Source organism: Adiantum capillus-veneris, chromosome 15 (genome assembly GCF_014529385.1).
Source record: "Adiantum capillus-veneris isolate H3 chromosome 15, ASM1452938v2, whole genome shotgun sequence".
NCBI classification, from domain to species: Eukaryota; Viridiplantae; Streptophyta; class Polypodiopsida; order Polypodiales; family Pteridaceae; genus Adiantum; species Adiantum capillus-veneris.
In genome coordinates, this window is record NC_140945.1 from 1050640 (window position 1) to 1071684 (window position 21045).

Sequence of the window (21045 nt, forward strand, 5' to 3'; positions counted from 1 at the left end):
ATTTTGTTTTGCTGTTTTGAGACGCATGTTGGTGTTTCCATCGTGGTAATTGAAAGCTGGATATTATAAAACACTGGTTTTCATGATCTGATGTTGATTTTTCCTGGGTTTATGGGTAGCTAACTAATTGTCATCAGGGGGGTGTAAATGTGTTAAGAAGCACTACTATCAGCTTCGTAGTTATATATATGTCTTTTGTTGATGGTTGAGGCTGTTATGCTGGATGTTATTTTAGGACTCCATAAAATTCTTAGCTAACCTACTGTTCTAGTTTGTTGAACCTTTGGGAACTCTCTGCAATCAGGTAAATGGTTAAAACTATGGAAGGGATGATACATGATTTTACTCTTATTGTACATCTGAGTATTATTCCTCAGGCTTAGGATTCCATTATGCTTCATTTTGTTTGGTATTTGCTACATCCATGTTTTTACTTGGTAGCTCATCAGGCTTAGGATGCCATTATGCTTCATTTTGTTTGGTATTTTCTACAGCCCTGTTTTTACTTGGTAGCTCATCAAACTGAATTGGTTAACAGCAGGCTAGCTAGTAGTTGTTTGTTTTAGCTCTTTTATGGTACCATTGTAGTTGGCTGGATTGTTTTGTGGGACCTTGAAGTTGCCTATCTCTTCTGATGTGTTTTATATGGTTGTATCTATTGTGGACTTTTTCGCTATGTATACGTGGGATCACATCTAACCTAATATGGCTAGATGTGATTTAGGTCTATGAATATGGTTTAGCTATTCGTGTCCTCCTAGACCACTAGAACTTCTAAGTTTATTCTTTAGCCATGATTAATTAGTTCTTGTTCAAGTTTTATGATTTGAGAAATGTTATAGTCGATTCTTGCGTAAAGTTTCGTTTATTGTAATCTAGCTATGCATTACATAGTATGACATTGTTAAGTGTGAGAGCACTGACACTTGCCTTCCAACCTACTCAAACTATTTTCGAACGAATGTTTTTAATTGGTTGATGGTGGCAGGTGATAACTCTCTCACTTCCTTTAGAAGGCTGATGTGGTGCTGGTTGTCTATGAAATGCTAATCAACTACTTTGGAGTCTTGTTGTGTTTCTAACCATCATTACTCTCTATTTTTGAGACTAAGGTTTTGTATATGTAAATTCATAATGTTTGGTAACCAGGGAATCTAAAATGGTTCTCTCTGACTCTCTAATGATTAATCTAATATCTCTTACTTATATCTGTCACGGGTTCTTATGGTCTGACCTGGTTCTTACAATTAATACACATGTTCAATTTACATATTCTTCTTCGCTTTGTCTCTTTCAATCCTTTGAAGATCTTGCTCAATGTCGTGGATACTCAAAGAATTACTGGTTTTGTCAATATCATGTCAGGAAGATGCTAGAGGAGTGGGTGTCAAATCATGCCAGTGTACCACAGCTTCCATCTTACTCATCAACACAAATTTCTGCTGCAGACTATGAAGAAGAGGTTGATATTAGGGTATTGTTTCATATATATTGACTATCAAATGTGCAACAATTCATCACAAAAATTGGAGATTTTCCACCTCTTGGAGTTAATCAAAATGAATATAATGGAGAATCTGAGAGATTGAGAGCCAAGATATAGTCTTGCAATTTATTGTAAATTTATGGATTTGGGATCACCCCTTTTGGTGATTGGCATTTTTTGTATATTTATCTTGGGGATTATGTCCTCAAGATGTTCGTTTTAATTGAAGCATCATTTCTTTTGGGGGGAGAGAGAGAGAGAGAGAGAGAGAGAGAGAGAGAGAGAGAGAGAGAGAGAGAGAGAGAATGTTATATTAAACGTCTCAAAAGGGATGGGCCAACTTTTTGTCCATGTTTTACTTCCAGGTCCTTTATATAGCTAGGAGTAAGAACGTGGCTACGGATGCATTGTCTAGACGGCCAAGGGTGAATGCAATTACTTTTGTAGATCAGTAGGAGCTGGAATCACTTCCGAATTTGTATCGAGACGACCCAGACTACTCCTCTATTTGGAGCAAGTTATAGAATGGAGAGAATGAATATCCCTATTCCATCGGGGTAATTACCTCTACCACCACCAAGTAATTTACGTGGCGATGCCATTGAGGAAGAAAGTCATGGATGAAGCACATGCTTCACCTAACGCGGGTCACCGGGGTATTTTTCCTACGACCTTAACATTGGAAAGGCCAAGCCTTAAAGCCGACATGAATCAGTATGTGAGGGAATGTTTGGTTTGCCAAAAAGTCAAGTACCATCAGTATAAGATGCCTGGGTTATGCCAATCGTTGCCTATGCCAGATCAACCTTAGGAGAGTATTGCCATGGATTTTATTAGGGATCTCCCAAAGACTCAGACTGGAAATGATGTGACGTGGACCATTGTGGACAGATTCAACAAGCAAGCTCACTTTATTCGAGTCAGGAAAACGATCAAACCAGATCATAGTGCTAGGGTTTTTCTAGCACAAATTTTCAAGCATCCTGGGATGCCCGATGACCTATGAGACCAAATTGATACAATCCTTGTGGATCTAATCCAATGTCTGGTTACAAAGATAAGATAAAATAAAATGAATACAATGAAAGACTAAACTGAAAGACTAAAATTGTCAGACTGAAATCATCATTATCATCATCCATGCCCGAGGATGCCTGGCATCGTGCTTGTCCGAGAAAGTATTGCATCGGTCGCTGAAGAGCTTCGTTAATGTCCGCCTCTGTAAATAGTTGTACTGGGCGTCTCCCATGTTGTGCTAGAATAGTCCTCACTCTCTAATGGAGCCTCCTTCGATGCCGTGGTCGCCCTTGTAGACGTGGGTGTCTAGCTCTCCCGAGCTCAGTGGCTCTGTCCACTAATATGCCTCTGGTAGAAGTGGGCTCTGAAGTCTGTTGTGAAGCATGCCCATCTTGCTGTTGAGTCCCTGTTCTAAAGAAGTCAGTGATCTCCCTCTGTGATTGCCTCAAGAGACTCTCTCTGTGTCTGTGCAACTCTAGCCAAAACAACCCGAGGCATCTCTGATCCTGCTATCTCATCACTCTAGCTAACGGTCCAAAGCTCTCTCTGAATAGACAGTGAAAGCGGCCTCATATCTCATAGCATACCGGACGATGACAAATCTGGTGTAACTCTGTCTCTGGCTCTATATGACACAACTAGCATATCCTAGCTTTTACTGGTATTCTCCTAAATCTGCTAGTCTCAGTCTCTAACTGATGCGATGATGTGCGCATGTGACCAATAGCACATCGTATCCCATGGGATAAATGAGTGTCCATATAGGCAGGTTTGATCACAAATCCATCCTCTGAGCCGGAGAAGACGCGCTCTATAGAAACTTGAAAGCCATCTTCGTGCCCATCCATGTCCTCCTGGTGTCTAGTTTAATCAAATGCTGTCTGATGAGGTGGGTAATCTCGGTCTATGTGAGAGACAAGGAGGGTGCATCCAGCGAGTACTGGAAAGGGGGTAGTCTGTCCATACTAAAACCGTGTAGCTGAAACCATGATTTCATTTGCCCATACCAACAAGATGTGTCTCCTTGTGAGGCTAGTTGTCGAGAAGACTCCAACGCTAGGTGAGCATATCTATCTTTTGGGAGATCCCAAATACTATGAATAAAAGAGACGGATTTGGTAAGTGCCTCTATGGCCAGCGGGGGAGAAGCAAGCTCTGCCCGAATAATCTCATGCGGTACAGAGGCCTTGGCCTAAATCGTTGGGAGCATCCCCTCATCATGGGCCTCCTGGATCTCTGCAGCTTGGCTGGTGATCACTTAGAATACCTCTCCTAGTGATATGGTGCCACCAGGAGGTGTATTTTTCATGTTGCCTTCTTTAAATATGTACTACATATTTTTATGTATTTTATTTTTACTTGTTTTCCCGGGAACCCTTGAAAAGGTGCAAGTGGACATTGCATGGTCAGTGTGAAATGGATACGGCTGAACAGGTTTCTCACATCGGGAGTCTAGGTCAGTGAGTCTGGGACTCGTCGGGCCATTTAGCACTGAATTCTGATGAGTATGGAAGTCTGTGTGTGCTAGAAGAAATTTGGGCCACTTGTCAAGTCACTTAGGGAATTTAACCAAAGGGACAAACCGGACACTTGGCAGTAGGAGAGCAACCTGCAGGTCAACACTGAGTCAATCCCAGCTGGGGGCGCCCAAAATTGTGAGAGGAGGCTGATTTTGGTGGATTGTGACCTACTGTGTGTGTGTGTGTGTGAGAGTAGTCGGTCTCATGTGTTTAGTGACATTCTAGTCGCTGAACGCACCTGTGTTCTCTTTTCTTCCCTGTGCTCTGTGTGAAGTTAACAGGTAATTGAAATAGTATCACCCTCTACTGTGTACAGACCGGATATATATATGGTATCTATCCGTCCTCTCTGGCTGTTCCCTCTCTGCTCACTCTCTAGATGAAAGAACACTGAGATCTCTCTGTGGGTGTGTCTCCTGGTCTGTAGGCCTCTCTCTCATAGTAACCTTGCTTGATGTCATTGAATCTCTAGTAGATAAAGTCCCAGACACAGGAACATGATACAGGCTCCGACACAGGGTTTTCAGGCTCCGACATAGGGCATGATTGAGCCGTTGCAAGAAAAGGAGATTTCCAATGCACAGAGGACACGTGATGTTCGAGGGAAAGCCCATGTGGTTGAGCAGCCAACGGTGTCTTTTTTTTTTTTGAGAAAAAGATCCTTCTATTAGTTAATGAAACTGCCCATAGGGCTACAACCACCTCTACAAGAGAGGGCTACAACAATCATGATGGGGAGACTCTCCCAATGGAAAAACAGCATATGTACAATGAGGCTAAATCAAGAGATGGGAGGAGGGAAAAGCCATACAGGTGGTCGGTAGTGCCATTTGAGCACACCCTAGAACATGGTGAAGAAACTCCCAGGGCGCGAGAGTCGAAGGAAAGCCTCTCTGCGCTCCCGCATGTGGTCGGAGCTACCCTGGAGTCTCTCGAACTGTCCTCTGAGAGTATGGATCAGCTCTAGTCAAAGATCCCGAACAGTCTTTGCTGGTGGTACAGAGCGAGCCTCGAAGATAGCAGCGGGCCCGCCAGATGAACCAGAGTGTCAGGCCGCAGATGAGCTCCCAACACTCCTCTCTCTCACTGCACCACTCCTGTGGCGTAAGCTCTGTAGTAGGCTGGAGTGTAGGTCGACCCCCCTGCACCACTATCATCCTGCTGGTGGAGGATAGCTCAAACTGAAGTACGGGGCCCGTGAGAGTGGACCAAGCAGATACCCCCAAAGTGTATTGCCGAGGAGTGGAAAGAGCTGGCATCAGCCGAAGAACACGAAGCCAAACCTGCTGTAGCCCATGCCAAGGACAGTCCCAAAGACAGTGATGCTAACTCTCCACAAGATGGTCACAAGCTGCACATGCTGTCGAGAGACCACTATGTACAAGCCAGCTCCCAACTACTGTAGCTCGGTGTGCAACCAGCCACTAGAACAAAGTGACTCGCCTCGGCTGTCCGGAGTCCCACAACCTCTCCCAAAAAGCTGCCAAGAACTCAGATGTGAGACCCTCCTCCTGCCAATGAGGTGCTGTAGCAGGACGAGCCTCTCTCTGCGTTGCCAGTATGTGTCGTCCTAGTCGAACAGTGTACTAAAAGAAAGGGACACCTGGATGGTCTGCTGAGGAGAAAGGGTCCATCCAAAACCACTCTCCAGAATCCCACTGTACTCATGCTAGTGGACAGCTCTCCCAAGCCCACAGTCTCCAGTGGCCAGTCGCAAGAGCTTCTAGGTCAGGATCTATGACGCAAGTCCTCCCGCAGATGCCCACCACTCAGATCCTCTGAAAGCAGCACTCTGCCACCTGTGGGGCCTCTACTACAACTCGGTGTAAGCGTCCCCCACCCTGTAGCTCGAAAAACAGGGAGGGTACAGTCTCTGAGCAAGCCCGAACTAAGATGAGAACCTCTAGTCGCGTGAAGGCCCCCATCCATCTAGGCACTGTTGACTGGAGAGGTGTGAGCCACTCAGTTGGTACTACCTCAGAGATGTCCAGACACATGCTCTGCACCCCTCTCATGCCCTGTAGCTGGATGTCCTGAAGCTCCTTTGACAAGCCTGAAAGCTGTAGCCAGTCACCTGCTAGACCCTCTGCCATGGAACCCCAGGAAACATGAGGCGTGCTACCAACCAAGTGGCCTCTCTGAGTGCTAACCATGGGGTTCCAAACAAGGGGCTGTCTCAAGCGCTCCTCCGTGCAAGTAGGCTGAAGCTGCTCCGCAGCTGCTCCTAGGATCGGAGCAGACTCATAGCGAAGCGGTCCTCCAGTCTCCTGCTCAAGCCAACTCTATGCATCTTTGTGAAAATCCATCTGGTCGAAGGTCGCTAGGGGCCGCCAGCCTGAGGCACTCTAGCACTAAGCCGCTGAAGCAAGAACTCCTTCTAGGGCTCCTCTCTGGGAAGAACTCCTCTGACGATGAACATCCCTAGAAGGGCTCTCCTCTGTTGTGCTGGGTCTATGATCCCCAACCCTCCCTGAGAACAAGGAAGAATGATGACCTGCCATGCTACTTTGGCCCGGGCTATCTGAGTGTCACGCCCTAACCAAAGGAAGTTCCTGATCAGCCTCTCTACTTGGCTGATGCAAGAACTCGAAAAGATCCAACAAGAAAGTGATGTACCACATAGTAGCCAACAACACCTGGTTGGCCACTACAACCCTGCCTGCCAGAGAAAGTCTTGTGGAGCTCCAATATAACAACTTCCTCCTGATGGACAAGAGGAGGGGAGCAATTTGCTGCTCGGGAGACGAGTCCAAGCCAACCTGACAACCCAAGTATTGAACTGCAGTCCTTGGGGGAATCCATCTGAAACCCTCATCTGGAATCCAATTAGGCGTAGGAGCACTACCAACCGAGAAAGCCACTGTCGTTCTCCAGTTGATCAGTGTGCCTGATGCACAACAAAAGGTCTCAAGAGCTTGCTCACACTTGTGAAGGTTGGCCTCCTGGCCATCTAAGTACAAGGCTGAGTCGTCTGCAAACTTAGCATCCGCTCATCTCCCCGAATAGGGAGCGCTAAGCCACGTAAGCCAACCTACTGTGAAACCAAAAACCTGCTCATCGCCTCAGCATAGAATAGGAAGAGGAAGGGGGCAAGAGGGCAGCCCTGTCTGACCGAACATGTAAGCATGAAACGATTTCAGTTCCAGGAACCTAGGACAAAGTTATGGCTCTTTGATACTTTGGTTGCCTCTACTATGTTATATGGGGTGCAGGTTTGGGGACCTTCTATAGGCCAGGATGGGTGGAGGCATATGGAGAAGCCCCTAGTATCTATGATCTCTCGGCTGATTAGAGCCAAGGTTTCTGTACCGCATGATATCATTCGAGCGGAATTAGCTGCCCCCCCTATGGAGATTGAGGCGCTGACAAGATGAGTCTCCTTTGTACACAGTCTGTGGGATACTACCAGAGACAGATATGCCAGGGTGGCTCTAGAGTCCTCTAGACAATTAGCTCTTAACGGGGATACATCATGCTGGTATGCTCAGATGACATCATCCTCTCCATTCCTCCCAGAGCCGCACCAGCTCTAGTTAGTCCAGTCTCTGCTGCTCTTCTCAAGGAAAATCTCGGCCCAGTAAAGACTACCCCCAGGTAAGTGTATGCATCTGTATACTCCACAATCTCCTGACCATACTTGAAAGTGGGTACTGATCTCCTGACCCATTGCGGTGTGGTGTTAAACACCATAACCTTGGTTTTACCTAGGTTAACACACAATCCACTATCCTCTGCAAAATTGCGTAGTGCATCCAACTGTCGTTGCATACCTTCTGGTGAGTCAGATATCAGCACAATATCATCAGCATATAGCAACAATGGGATCCACGTCCCTGCCAGCTGTGCACCTCTGTCACCCTCTCTATCGATGTAATCAGACACCTCATCAACATACATACCAAATAGAGTAGGAGACAATGGGCAGCCCTGTTTCACTCCAATGGTAGAGTGAACTAAATCAGATACCCCTTCCGGAGTGCGTACCCGTCCCATCACTGATCTGTACAAAGCCATAATCCCCCAAATCACCTCTATGGGCACCCCCATCTCCTGTAGTCTGCGCATCAATCGAGCTCTTGGTACCATGTCAAATGCTTTACGAAAGTCCACAAAGCTACAATATATTCGTCTCCCATGTGATCTGCCCTCTTCAATGATGCCCCTGAGTGTCAGAATATGATCAAGAGTGGAGAAACCCCTCTTGAAGCCGGCTTGACCCTTTGCTCGTACCCCCTCGCCCTCTGCCCAATTACTCAAGTGTTGCTCCAGGATGGATGCATACAACCGCGCCAATGTGTGTCCATCCATGATAGTGCGGTAGTTCCCAGGCTCTGTAGGGTCACCAGCCTTGAAGATGGGCACAATATTAGACAATCTCCAAGTCTCAAGTAATCCCTCACACATGGCACGATTGAACAACACTGCAAGAACCTCCATCAGCATATCCCTGGCATGTATAAAGTGCTCCGATACTAGACCGTCATGATCATATGCCTTCTCGGTCTTCATTCTGTCAATGGCCCTTTGTACCATCTCAGGTGTAAAGAAAGTGCTCGTAGCTGGGCAAGGCTTGATAGGGTCTGGAAGGGGTTCCTGTCCAGGAACCGTATATAATGATGTCGCATATTGGCCCCACACCTCAGGTGAAGTAATCACTGGGGGAGTGGAGTGCTCATGGAAGAGACGCCATGCCTCTCCAGAGTCCCTACTCAAGAACATTTGATACAAGTCTCGCTCCATTTGGGCTAGGTAAGCTCGCTTCTTCCGTCGCACAAGGCGTCGGAAAGCAATCCGAGACTGTCTGTAAGTGATGACTCCTAAAAGAAGATCCCTCTGAAGTTGGTCTCTCATCTCTCTGCATTCTTCATCATACCAACTATTCTGGGGCATGCTCCCAGAATGTCGTCTCTTGCCCGGCTGAGTGTGTGGGTATGCCACTAATGCAGCCCTCTGCAATGTCTCAGTCAGTAGCGTGGTGCACTCCTCCACTGAGAGGCCTGTACCATTTGTGCCAGCTGTGCCTTCCAATAGACGGTGCCAGATCTCCTCTGAATAAACGAAATCAGTCTGTGGAGTAAATGTATAGCGGGTGTGTGACCTGCCTCCTGATGTCTAGGTTGTACTATACTGAAATTTAACGGATAGTGTCAAGAGAGCATGGTCTACTGCTATGCCCACTAGCCTGGCTCCCATTGTGAAATCCTGAATGCAGGGGATAGAGCTCGGTTGTGTCATAACATAATCCACTGTACTGGCCCCATGTCTATGTGGAAAGCATGTGAAACCGGCTGCTCCAGGAAATCGTTGTAAGCCATTAAGTATGGCTAATCCATGTGTAGTCGTCATTTCCATGAGGTATCTCCCATACTCCGTTTGCTCTCTGTCATCTGGAGCATCTGTCAAGCCCCAATTCACCCACATTCAGCTCTCTAAGCATCTCATCTGAAGTGTCGTAGAAGACTGTCTGCGAGTTCCCCGTTCGGGCATTGAAGTCCCCTAGGAGAATGATATCACCATCCCTAGAAAACTTCCAAATGTCATCATCTAGGATAGAGAAAGACACCTGCCCTCTAGATGCGGCATACATTGATGTACTGGGAGGAAAGTAACATATGGCAATATATAGGAATCGACCTGTGTCATGTCTCAGTCTCACCCACATATATCTAGCATGATCATCTCTTCGTACAATATGCAATAATGGTTGTAGTTCCTCTCTGAATAGCACTGCTACTCCTCTTGAACCTCTACTCCCGTGCTCAGATCTCGCATTTGTCCTGTGAGCTGTTTCCCATCTGTATCCCACCACATGTGGCATTACCTGTCCAGGGGCCTGATGAGTCTCTAAGAAGAACACAATATCCTTGTCTTTGAAACTCTCCTCAAATGCGCCCACGTCCAACCTCAAGACCCATTACAGTTCCAGGTAGCCATCTTCAGTGTGGTCCCATAGGTCTTGCACCGTCATGCATTACGCCGCTCTAAAGTCACCACCCGTCCATCTCTGTAGAAGGCTATCTTTCCCTTCTCCCTTGCCGCTGTAATCTCTGGCATTACCTCTCTCATATGTGCGAGTTGTGAGAGAGAAAAGTCATCACCGAGGAAAATTCCTGTCTTTTTGAGAGTAGGCCTCTTCCTCAAGAATTCCTTCCTTCTCTTCCAACGAGGGAAAGCGTAGTATGAGAGCTCTCCCCTTTGAAGACTCACCCGTGCCATCACTTTTCTTACCTACCCTCCATGCCTTTGTGTACAGAGGCTTTTCCATCCCCATCATGGATGTAAGGCTTGTGACCTCTTTCTCCACATTGTTTGTCTTTGAGACCTGTCACTCTCACATGCAGTGCTCGCATCCGCCTTCTTTGTTCCTCTTCGAGAGTCATGTTGATAAGCGTCGGTGTACAAGGAGTTTCTTGACCTTTCCCTTTCTTGGCGACCTCAATCCATTTTTCAGCCTCGTCCGCCTTTTTCTGTCCTTGTTATCATCTACGCCCATGAAGATGTCTTTGCCACACTTAGTTTCTCTTCCTCTGTGATCATCCTTACTTGTTCCTTAATTTCCTTGATTTCATCTATTACCGAGGGTTGAAATTCGCCTTCCTCTAGTCCATTGCTTACTCTATCAGCAAGCTCCTGTTTAAGGGCTGAGACTTCTTTTTTGAGTACCCGTATCTCGGCATTTGGGTTCTCCTGTTTGAGGGTTGAGACTTCTTCTTTGAGTGTCTGTATTTCTGCGTTAAGGCTCTCTTTCTCCTTCTTCCACTGTGCGGCCTCATTGAAGACCATCTGAAGTAGGTTGGCCTTCTCCTTCCACCATCCTTCCATCTCTGTTTTCCACTCCTTCATTTCCCTCTCCATCTGCGCCATCCGCTTATTCGTGAGCACGAAGGTTGCCTTTGCTCGTGGCTTGCAAACAGGTGAGACATTGGCGGCTTCCGTGTCCTGTGCAGGGTCTTCTTCAAGTGGATCCCTTACGGTGAGGCCCAAAGAATCAGGGTCTTCTTCAAGTGGATCCATTACGGTGAGGCCCAGAGAATCAGAGAGAGAGAGAGAGAGAGAGAGAGAGAGAGAGAGAGAGAGAGAGAGAGAGAGAGAGAGAGAGAGAGAGAGAGGTGCGATAGATAGGTTGAGGAGAGGGGTGGAGGAGGCGGGGGGGGGGGGGGATAGACAGATGGGGGGGAAAGGGGGGCGATAGATAGGGGGAGGGGGAATAGTTGAAAAACTTAATGTTTAAGTTAAATTAAATGGGGGGCGGGGGGGGTTAAAACTAACATTAAATTAAAAATTAAAAAAGGGGGGGGGGGGGGGGGGGGGGGGGGGGGGGGGGGCGCGCGATAGATTGAGGGGGGGGGGGGGGCAGCGGGGGGGGGGGGGCAGCGCGAGAGGGAGGGGAGCAGGGAGTGCGGGGGGGCAGCAGGGCGAGGGTGCATCGAGGGGGGGCGGGCAGCGCGAGAGAGAGGGAGCAGCACACAGAGAGAGAGAGAGAGAGAGAGAGAGAGAGAGAGAGAGAGAGAGAGAGAGAGAGAGAGAGAGAGAGAGAGAGAGAGAGAGAGAGAGAGAGAGAGAGAGAGAGAAAATGAAATGAAATGTTATATTCACGTCTTCAAAAGGCTAGAGTGACCTATGAGCCCAAACTGATACAAAAGTGGTGAATCTGTTACAATGTCTGGGTACCTTAGTACTAGAGTACTAAGTGTGAAAAGTGTGAAAATAAATGCAAAAAACTAAATACGAAGTATTAGATAAACTTCTTAGGAGCATTCTGGGTGTCTTGCTAGAATGCTTCTAATCCTTTGTTGTAGTCTCCTCCGGTGAAGTGTGCTTCTGCATCTCGGTTGTGGTCGTCTCGATTTCCTAAGCTCAATCGCCTTGTCAATGAGGGTGCCTTTGGTATGAATGTGGGTACTCCTTTGTGCTCGCTGCTGGCCTCTTGCTTCTCCTTCCATTCCTACTTCTCTCGATCCGAAGAAACCTGTGATCTTCCTCTAAGGCTGTAGTGCTCTTTGTCTTCTCATTAGATTATCCCTGTGTCGATGTAGTTCCAGTAGGTACAGGCCTAAGCATCTTTGATCCTGGTATTGCATGACTCTATCTAGAGGTCCAAAGCCTTCTTTAAATAGGCAATGGAAACGCCCACGTATCTCGTAGTATACGGTGCAATGGCATATGTAGTGTAATTCTGTCTCCGGCCCCATTCCGCATAACTTGCAAATTCTGCTCTCAGGTGGGATTCCCCTAAATCTGCCAAATTCAATTTCCAGCTGGTGTGAGGATGTACGAATCTGACCAATAGCACATCTCAAACCATGAGACAGGTGGGTATCCATGTAGCTCGGGCGAATCACAAAACCATCTTCAGATAGCTGTAGGAAGTTTTCTTTGTAGTCGACCATCTTCGTGCCCAATTCTTGTGTAGGGTCTACCCATGTCCTCTTAGTGTCCAACTGTATAAGATCCTGGCGGATGATTTTATTAATCTCCGTTCGTGTGATTGCCGGTGATGGAGCCTCAAGAGAGTATTGGAAGGGGGTAATCTTTCCATACTGAACCCGTGTCTCTGAAACCACGAGGATAGTTGCGCATACCAGCATGATGTATCCCCTTTCATTGCTAACTATGGAGAGGATTCGAGGGCCAATCTAGTATATCGGCAATTATTTGTATCCCACAAACCATGTATAAAGGACACTGATCTGGTAAGAGCTTCAATTTCTATCGGAGGGCAACTAGTTCCGCTCGGGTAATCGCGTGTGGTACGGAGGCCTTGGCTCCAATCATTCGGGAAATCATATATACCAAAGGTCTCTCCATTGACTTCCAATTATCCTGATCCACGGATGGTCCCCAAATCTGGACCCCATAAAGCATAGCCGAAGCCACCACAGTATCAAAGAGCCAAAGTTTTGTTCATGGTTCCTGAAACTGCACTTGTGAACACCCTCTCCAACCCTCCCAAGGCCGCAGAGGCTCTGGACAATCTAGCATCCGCTGCTTTCTTAAGAGTAAACTTCGGTTCTATAAATACCACACCAAGGTATGTGTATGCATCTGTGTACTCTACTGTATCCTGGTCATATGCAAATATAGGTGCCGATCTCCTAACCCACTGCGGTGTGGTTAACTTTGGTTTTACCCAAATTTACCGACAGTCCGCTGTCCTCCGCGAATTTATGTAATGCATCTAACTGCCTCTGCATTCTATCTGGTGATTCTGCTATCAATACAATATCATCTTCATACAACAACAAAGGGATCCATGACCCTGCAAGTTGAGCACCTCTGTCACCCTCTCTATCAATGTAATCTGAAACCTCATCTATATACATACCAAATAAAGTAGGGGACAGTGGGCATCCCTGCTTTACTCCAACGGTGGAATGAACAATGTCGGAATCCCCTTCTGGAGTACGTACATAACCAGTTACTGACCCGTATAAGGCCATGATCCCCCAGATAATTTCTTTGGGGACCCCTAACTCTTGCATTCTGCGCATCAATCTGGCCCTTGGTACTGTATCAAAAGCTTTCCGAAAATCCACAAAGCAACAATACATCCTTTTCCCGCTTGCTCTTCATTCCTCAATAATGGCTCTGAGCGTAAGAATATGATCTAAAGTGGAATAACCCCTCCTGAATCCAGCTTGTCCTGTTGCCCTTATGCCCTCATTCTCTGCCCATCTACTCAATTTTTGTTCCAGAATGGATGCGTACAGTCGGGTCAATGTGTGACCCACCATAATGGTACGGTAGTTCCTGGGTATCATAGGATCCCCTGACTTGAAAATAGGTACGATAGTAAATAATTTCCAAGATTCAGGTAATCCTTCACACATGACCCGATTAAACAGAGGAGCAAGGACTTCTGAAAGTAGATCCCTTGCATGGATCAGATGTTCTGCTACTAAACCCTCATGATCATATGCTCTTCTTGTCTTCATCTTGTCAATGGCTTTTTTCACCATTTCCGTTAGTAAAGAAAGTACTAGTAGCAGGGCATGGCTCTAGCGGATCTGGTAATGGAGGCTATCCAGATACCATATATAATGAGGTTACATATTGACCCCAAATGTCAGGAGAAGTAATTGTCGGAGGCGATGAGTGCTCGTGAAATAAACGCCAGGCCTCATGTGAGTCCTGACTCAAGAAGAGCTGATATAAATCCTTCTCCAGTTTGGCTAAAAATGCCCTTTTCTTGCGACGTACTATACGCCGAAGAGCAATCCGAGACTGCTTATATGTGATGATCCCAAGTGTAAGCTCTTTCTGGACCTGCGTTCTCGTCTCTCTGCATTCCTCGTCGTACTAACTGTTTTGAGGCATGTTCCCAGATCCTCTCTTCTGATGAGGCTGAGTATGTGGGTATGCCTCTTGTGCTGCTCCATGTAGTATCTCTGTTAGCTGAGAAGTAATCTCCTCTACAGTATATACTGGCTGCCCGCATCCTATTATAGATCTTTTCCACATAGACTGAATCAGTCTCTGGCGTGAAAGTATATCTTGTGTGTGTCTTCTTCCTTTGTACTTGAGAGGCATTGTATTGGAAGGAGATTGATAAGGTCAAGAGAGCATGATCCACTGCAATCCCAACCGGTCTGGGTCCCACCTTAAAGTCCTCGATACTAAAAATAAAGCTTGGTGAAGTTATGACATAATCCACTGTACTGGCCCCATGCCTGTGCCGGAAGCATGTGAATCCCCCAGATAAAGGGAAATTCTCTAGACCATTAAGTATGGCCAAACCATGCGTAGTTGCCATCTCCATGAGATGCCTCCCATATTCAGTGTGTTCTTTATCCTGTGAGTTTCTAGTAAGCCCCTCCTGCTTCTCTGAGCATTTCCTCAGAAGTATCATAGAACACTGCTTGAGAGTTGGCCGTTCTGGCATTAAAGTCTCCTAAGATAACGATGTCTCCATCTCTAGAGAACTCCCATATGTCATTATTCAATATGGAGAAAGGGGACTGTCCTTTAGGTGAGGAGTAGACTGATGTACTTGGAGGGAAGTGGCATATAGCGATATATAGAAATCTACCTGTCTCGGCTCTCATTCTCACCCACATATACCTTGCTTGTTCATCTTTCCTGATAATCTGTAGTAGTGGTTTCAGCTCCTCTCTAAATAAGACTGCTACTCCTCCTGAACCCCGGCTACCTCGTAGAGATCTCTTGTCTGGTCGACCAGCTGTTTCCCATAAATACCCCTTCACATGTGGCATAAGTTGTCCCGGTATCTGGTGTGTCTCTGAGTAGAAAACTATGTCTCTGTCCCTAAAGCTGTCTTCAAAGGCACCTACATCTAGCCTATATGATCCATTACAATTCCACGCCGCTATCCGGAGCGTCGCCCCATAGGTCTCGCACCGTCATGATGAGCGCTTTTCCAGAACCACTACTTTCCCTCCTCTGTAAAAGAGAGAGAGAGAGAGAGAGAGAGAGAGAGAGAGAGAGAGAGAGAGAGAGAGAGAGAGAGAGAGAGAGAGAGAGAGAGAGAGAGAAAATGAAATGAAATGTTATATTAACGTCTTCAAAAAGGCCAGGGTGACCTATGAGACCAAACTGATACGCGAGAGAGAGAGAGAGAGAGAGAGAGAGAGAGAGAGAGAGAGAGAGAGAGAGAGAGAGAGAGAGAGAGAGAGAGAGAGAGAGAGAGAGAGAGATGAAATGATATAATAACGTCTTCAAAAGGCCAAAATGACCAAGCCGTTACAACATAGTGAATCTGATACCATGTCCGGGAATCAAAAAGAACTGAAACAAGAAGAAAGAAGAGAAAGGAGAGAGAGAGAGAGAGAGAGAGAGAGAGAGAGAGAGAGAGAGAGAGAGAGAGAGAGAGAGAGTTTGGAATCATGCAGGGAACAGAAGTGAAAAGTTATAAACACACAGCAAGAGATCCAGGAAGTGAAATATTTAGGGTGAAAGTATTGGAGAGAAATCCCACAAGGGGCCATGGGCTTATAACGTGTGTGGCTGCTGGAAATAACATCTTAGTTGTGGGAACAAATCGAGGTTGGCTTATTCGACATGACTTTTCAGGAGGAGAGTGTTTAGGTAAGGTTCTCACTTGTTTGACTATTGCCAAGTCCTCTCTTGAAGTTCATTCTTACAATACCTTTCCTTCTCTTGTTTTGCAATAGAGCTTGATTTAAATGCAAGCAAATCTTTGGAACAAAATGTTCTTCGGGTCTTTGTTGATCCTCTGGGAAGACATACTTTGGCGGTGGTGGAAACAAGCAATGGAACAGAAACTCACTATTTATACCATAAATCAAAAAGGTCTCGCATATTGAGCAGGGTCAAAGGTTTAACCATTTGCGCTGTGGCTTGGAATAAACATCAGCTTAGCGAAGGTGATTTAACTTTTGTGCTATAAATTTCATGTTTGGGAAGTGACAACGTTATAGGCTTTCCATAAAGTCGATGTTGACACAACTGCAGCATCATCCCGTGACATAGCCATTGGAACATCGGGAGGTCAATTATTTGAAACGTCTTTGGATGAAAAGGAGAAAAAGGAGAAACCATTGAAGTTGCTTTATGAGCTTACAGAACTCACTGAACCAATTATTGGAATTCAAGTGAGTTTTTTCCCTATCTATATGATAGTAAACCTGCAAGTGGATTCAGAAGTTTGTACATTTTGATGCCTAGTTCACGTCAGCATCTGATAGCATGAGAAATTCTCAATCCCACTAATGCAACTAGTATACATAGGCTGCTGGCCTTGAGAATTTTTGTTTTTCTTTTTTATGATGTTTATAGATGGAAACAAGTAGTGTGGGACAACAAGTGCGCTACTTTCTGATGGCTATCACTCCTACTCGATTATATTCCTTTACTGGGTTGGGATCATTAGAGGTTTGCATTTCAAAGCCAGAGTTACGTTTGTTCATATCGGATTTGTGCAAGAACGTGACTGTAAAGTTTTCAAAGTGCTCTTAGGCAACATTTGCAGCATATGCAGATAGACCAGTCCGACTTACAGAATTACCAGGTGAACATACCGATAGGTAAGAAAACTCGATTTCTAAGGTTTTATCGAAGGATTTTTTTGAGACATTCTTTTGCTGTTCTTTATACAGCGAGTTACACTTTTCCGCCAAGCAACGTCGGACTGAAATTTTCGCATGGCTGGCTGGGCCCGGCATTTACTACGGGGAGTTGAACCTTGCATTACAGCAGATGTAAGTATATATGGAAGATGTAATTTTTAGGAGGTTGTTGCATCGTATTTATATGACCATGGTTACAACTTTCAATGGTTTTGTTGTATGTAACAGTGTAGAAGAGCACTTTGTGGAGAACAAGAGTCTTCTTGAGTACAACAAGTTGAATGGAGACGCTGCAAAACCTTGTTCAATTGCCCTGTCGGAATTTCACTTTCTACTTCTGTATGAAAGTAAGCTGAAGGTATTCATATTTCCTGGAAATAATGAACCTTATGTGTGTTGCTGTGGGCAATTGACACTTAAGTTTTCATTGCAGGTTGCAAACAGGGTAAGCCAGAGCATAGTGGAGGAAAAGCACTTCAACTCTTTGTTTGATTACAGTGCAGCAGCTATGCTCGGGTTATGCACTGATGCCATTGGTGGGGCAGTGTTTGCTTATGATGAAAATGCCTTGTATGAGGTCAGTCTTTGTACTTGGTTCTGTTTGTTGCAGCAGCTTCTGAATCGGTGCTGCAGAGAAATACTACTTTTAAACGGTCACACAACTAGCTGAGTTTATGTGGCATGATTACTGATGCACTTTTCTTTCAACTCAAATCTAGAACAGATCGGGTTAACTTCATAGAGAATAAATGGATGTGCAGATTATATCACACCTTTTGCGGTCTACGTTATACTCTGGATCCGTATGGTGATTCCTCTCATTTCTGGCAGGGCAGAACATCCCATCTTTTACTTGATCAATGCACTATTAGCACTATTAGGACATACACAATGACACGGGAATAGGGAGAACCGCTAGAGCCCGTGGGTTGAAAAAACTTTGTCTAGTGCAATTTTGTACACATCTCCTTAGATCCCTAGATAAATACACTCTACTCACACAGCATTTTAATGCGATTGTTTTATTGCATTAGTTCAGGATTGAGATTGTTAGAGACCAAGGAATAAATGTAGAGGATTGAGAACTCCTATCATAAAAACGAGGGACATTGTGGAGCATCCTATGTGTTGGTGTAGTGTATGTTATGAGATTCAGGGGTGATACCATTGCCCCTTCCTAGAGAGATTTGGACCATATATAGGTGATTTTCTTGGCCCTTCTTGCTGGAGCTGAGACACCACCAAGGTACTCTAATGAGGGGTATAGGATTAGTTCATCTTGAGCGATTTTGCAAGAGAGTGATGACAAAATTTTATGCAGCTCGTATCATATCTACTCCTACAGCCTGTACAGCTTCTTGACTTCTTCCTTGGACCTTTGCTTCATAAGAAACCCTTGAGAGGAGTTAAAGGTGGGGAGAGCATTGGCAATATACAGCATGTTATGTCAAGTGAAGTGACAAGACAGGTGAAACAACAGGGAGCAATGACCATTTGTGTGTATCTGAGCATACACGCATCAGGATCAAGGGACGATGGACATTTAAATAAGGACCTGGGTCAACTCAGAGTATCCTCACACACCTTGCAGATTGAGGCTGGGTGAACAACAGGTTGCTGAGGGAAGATCACATTTGCAGACTATGCTGTTGGAGGTGGAGATTGAAGAGCGATCGCTTCTTGTGGCCCTACCTACTGTGAGATTTGACGGGAAAACCGCTGTTTAGTCTTGTGGCCCTACCTACTGTGAGATTTGAGGGGAAAACTGCTGTTTAGTCAAGTAGAGATTTCATCCCGTAGGGTGGGTCTCGCAGTAAGAGGCCTATGCAGAGACATAGATAGTTAATGGCATTCCTTGAGAGTGATACTTCCTCTGGTTGTAGGAGTATGCAAAAACCTTGAGAGAGGCTATCTTGCCACCGTGTATAAATTTCATTCCTAGTCTCCACCATTCGTAGGTTGGGTATAACGTGTACAAAGCATGCTTGTTTTATATATTTAGTGTACAGGGAGAGGATGCATGCACAGGCTTCAATAGAGATGACACTACTTGCCATCTTTTGGACGAGAGAGAGAGAGAGAGAGAGAGAGAGAGAGAGAGAGAGAGAGAGAGAGAGAGAGAGAGAGAGAGAGAGAGAGAGAGAGAGAGAGAGAAAGAAAGAAAGAAAGATTTTTAACGTCTATGTCAGGCCGAAATCGGCCTATGAGACAAAACAGATGTACATGGTGTGTATGTCATCCGTCTATCGGAAAGACAAATGAAACAAAACTGATACAAAACTGAACTGAGAGAGAGAGAGAGAGAGAGAGAGAGAGAGAGAGAGAGAGAGAGAGAGAGAGAGAGAGAGAGAGAGAGAGAGAGAAATGAGATGAGATGTAATATTAACGTCTTCAAAAGGCCAAAATGACCTATGAGACCAAAAGGTTACATGTGGTGAATCTAATACCTGGTCTGGGTACAAAGTACAAAGAACTGAAAAGAAAATAGTGGTAGGGGTGGGGTGAAAGCCGATACAAGGGGAATACAAAGGGTGAGCTGATACAATGGATCTCTCTGACAGTCGAGGCATCATATACATTAACATCAGTATCCAAAAGGCTATATAGATTCAATGTCCTCCAAGGTAGGCACTCTGTCAGGACGGCTCCTATGTCGCTCCCCTATGGTATGGATCCTTTGTCGCAGTCTGCATCGATGTCGAGAGAGTCCCCTCATCCGTGGGCGACGGGACCGCCCCAACTCTATCGCCCGATCAAGCAGTATGCCTTTGGTGCCTCTGGTGTTGTTATGTTGTTGGGGCTGCTCGGACTCCTCTGTCTGTGACTGAAACAAATTTGTAATCTTCCGTTGTTGCTAAATCTCTCATTGTGCCCCTCTTCAAGAGGTCCTCTCTGTGTTTGCGAATCTCCAGTAAGTATAATCCGAGGCATCTCTGATCCTGGTACCTCATGACTCTAGAAAGTGGCCCAAAACCCTCTGTGAATAGACAGTGAAAGCGGCCTCGTATCTCATAGTATACTGGGCAGTGACATATGTAATGTAGCTCTGTCTGTGGCTCTATCTGGCACACCTGACAAATTCTGGACTCAGCGGGTACTCCTCTAAATCTGCCTGTCTCGATCTCTAGCTGATGTGAGGACGTGCATATCTGACCAATAGCACATCGTATCCCATGGGATAGATGAGTGTCCATGTATCCTGGTCTAATCACAAAACCATCCTCCGTGAGTTGGAGAAGATGCTCTCTATAGAAAGTCATCTTCGTACCTAGCTTTTGTGTAGGTTGTATCCATGTCCTCTTTCTATCCAGTTGAATCAAGTCATGTCTGATGAGCCTGGTAATCTCTGCCCTGGTGAGGGAGATGGAGGGTGCATCAAGAGAGTACTGAAATGGGGGTAGCCGATCCATACTAAAGCCATGTAACTGAAACCAAGATGCCATCTCTGCATACCAACATGATCTATCTCCCTACAATGCCAGCTGTCGCGAAGACTCTAGTGCTAATCGAACATATCTGTCTGTAGGGAGAGCGCAGGTGCTATGCATAAATGAAATTGATCGAGTGAGTGCCTGCACTACCAATGGAGGAGCAGAGAGCTCCGCCCTTATAATTTCATGTGGTACTGAGGCCTTGGCCCTAATCATCCAAGAAACCATAGACACCAAGGGCTTCTCCATACATCTCCATCCATCAGTACTGCCAGCTCTGCTATAATGATCAACTGAGGGGCCCCATATCTCCACTCCGTACAGCATGGTCGAAGTGACCAAAGTGTCAAAGAGCCAAAGCTTTGTCCGAGGTTCCTCGAACAAAACCTGCGAACATATCCTCACAAGTCTCCCCAATGCTGCATAGGCTCTGGTCAATCGCGTATCTGCTGCACGCTTTAGGGAAAATATTGGACCACTAAAAACCACCCCAAGATAAGTGTATGTATCTGCATACTCCACAGTCTCTCGACCATATGTAAAAG

At 45.8% G+C, this 21045-nt stretch overlaps 1 protein-coding gene across 3 annotated transcripts in view; it reads left to right on the forward strand.

Moving 5' to 3' along the window:
• The window catches only part of LOC147440151 (vacuolar sorting protein 18-like), a 96134-nt gene that overhangs the window by 63825 nt on the left and 11264 nt on the right, over positions 1-21045 (forward strand). For all 3 annotated transcript variants that reach the window (XR_015190360.1, XM_086529928.1, XM_086529927.1), the window contains exons 2-10: positions 1366-1474; positions 15873-16068; positions 16155-16367; positions 16456-16595; positions 16780-16875; positions 16960-17027; positions 17100-17201; positions 17298-17427; positions 17503-17646. Coding sequence is in view for 2 of the 3 variants with exons in the window: in XM_086529928.1 (XP_086386054.1) it covers positions 1370-1474; positions 15873-16068; positions 16155-16367; positions 16456-16595; positions 16780-16875; positions 16960-17027; positions 17100-17201; positions 17298-17427; positions 17503-17646 (1194 nt within the window). In the remaining variant the exon portion in view is untranslated. The remainder of the gene's footprint in view (positions 1-1365; positions 1475-15872; positions 16069-16154; positions 16368-16455; positions 16596-16779; positions 16876-16959; positions 17028-17099; positions 17202-17297; positions 17428-17502; positions 17647-21045) is intronic.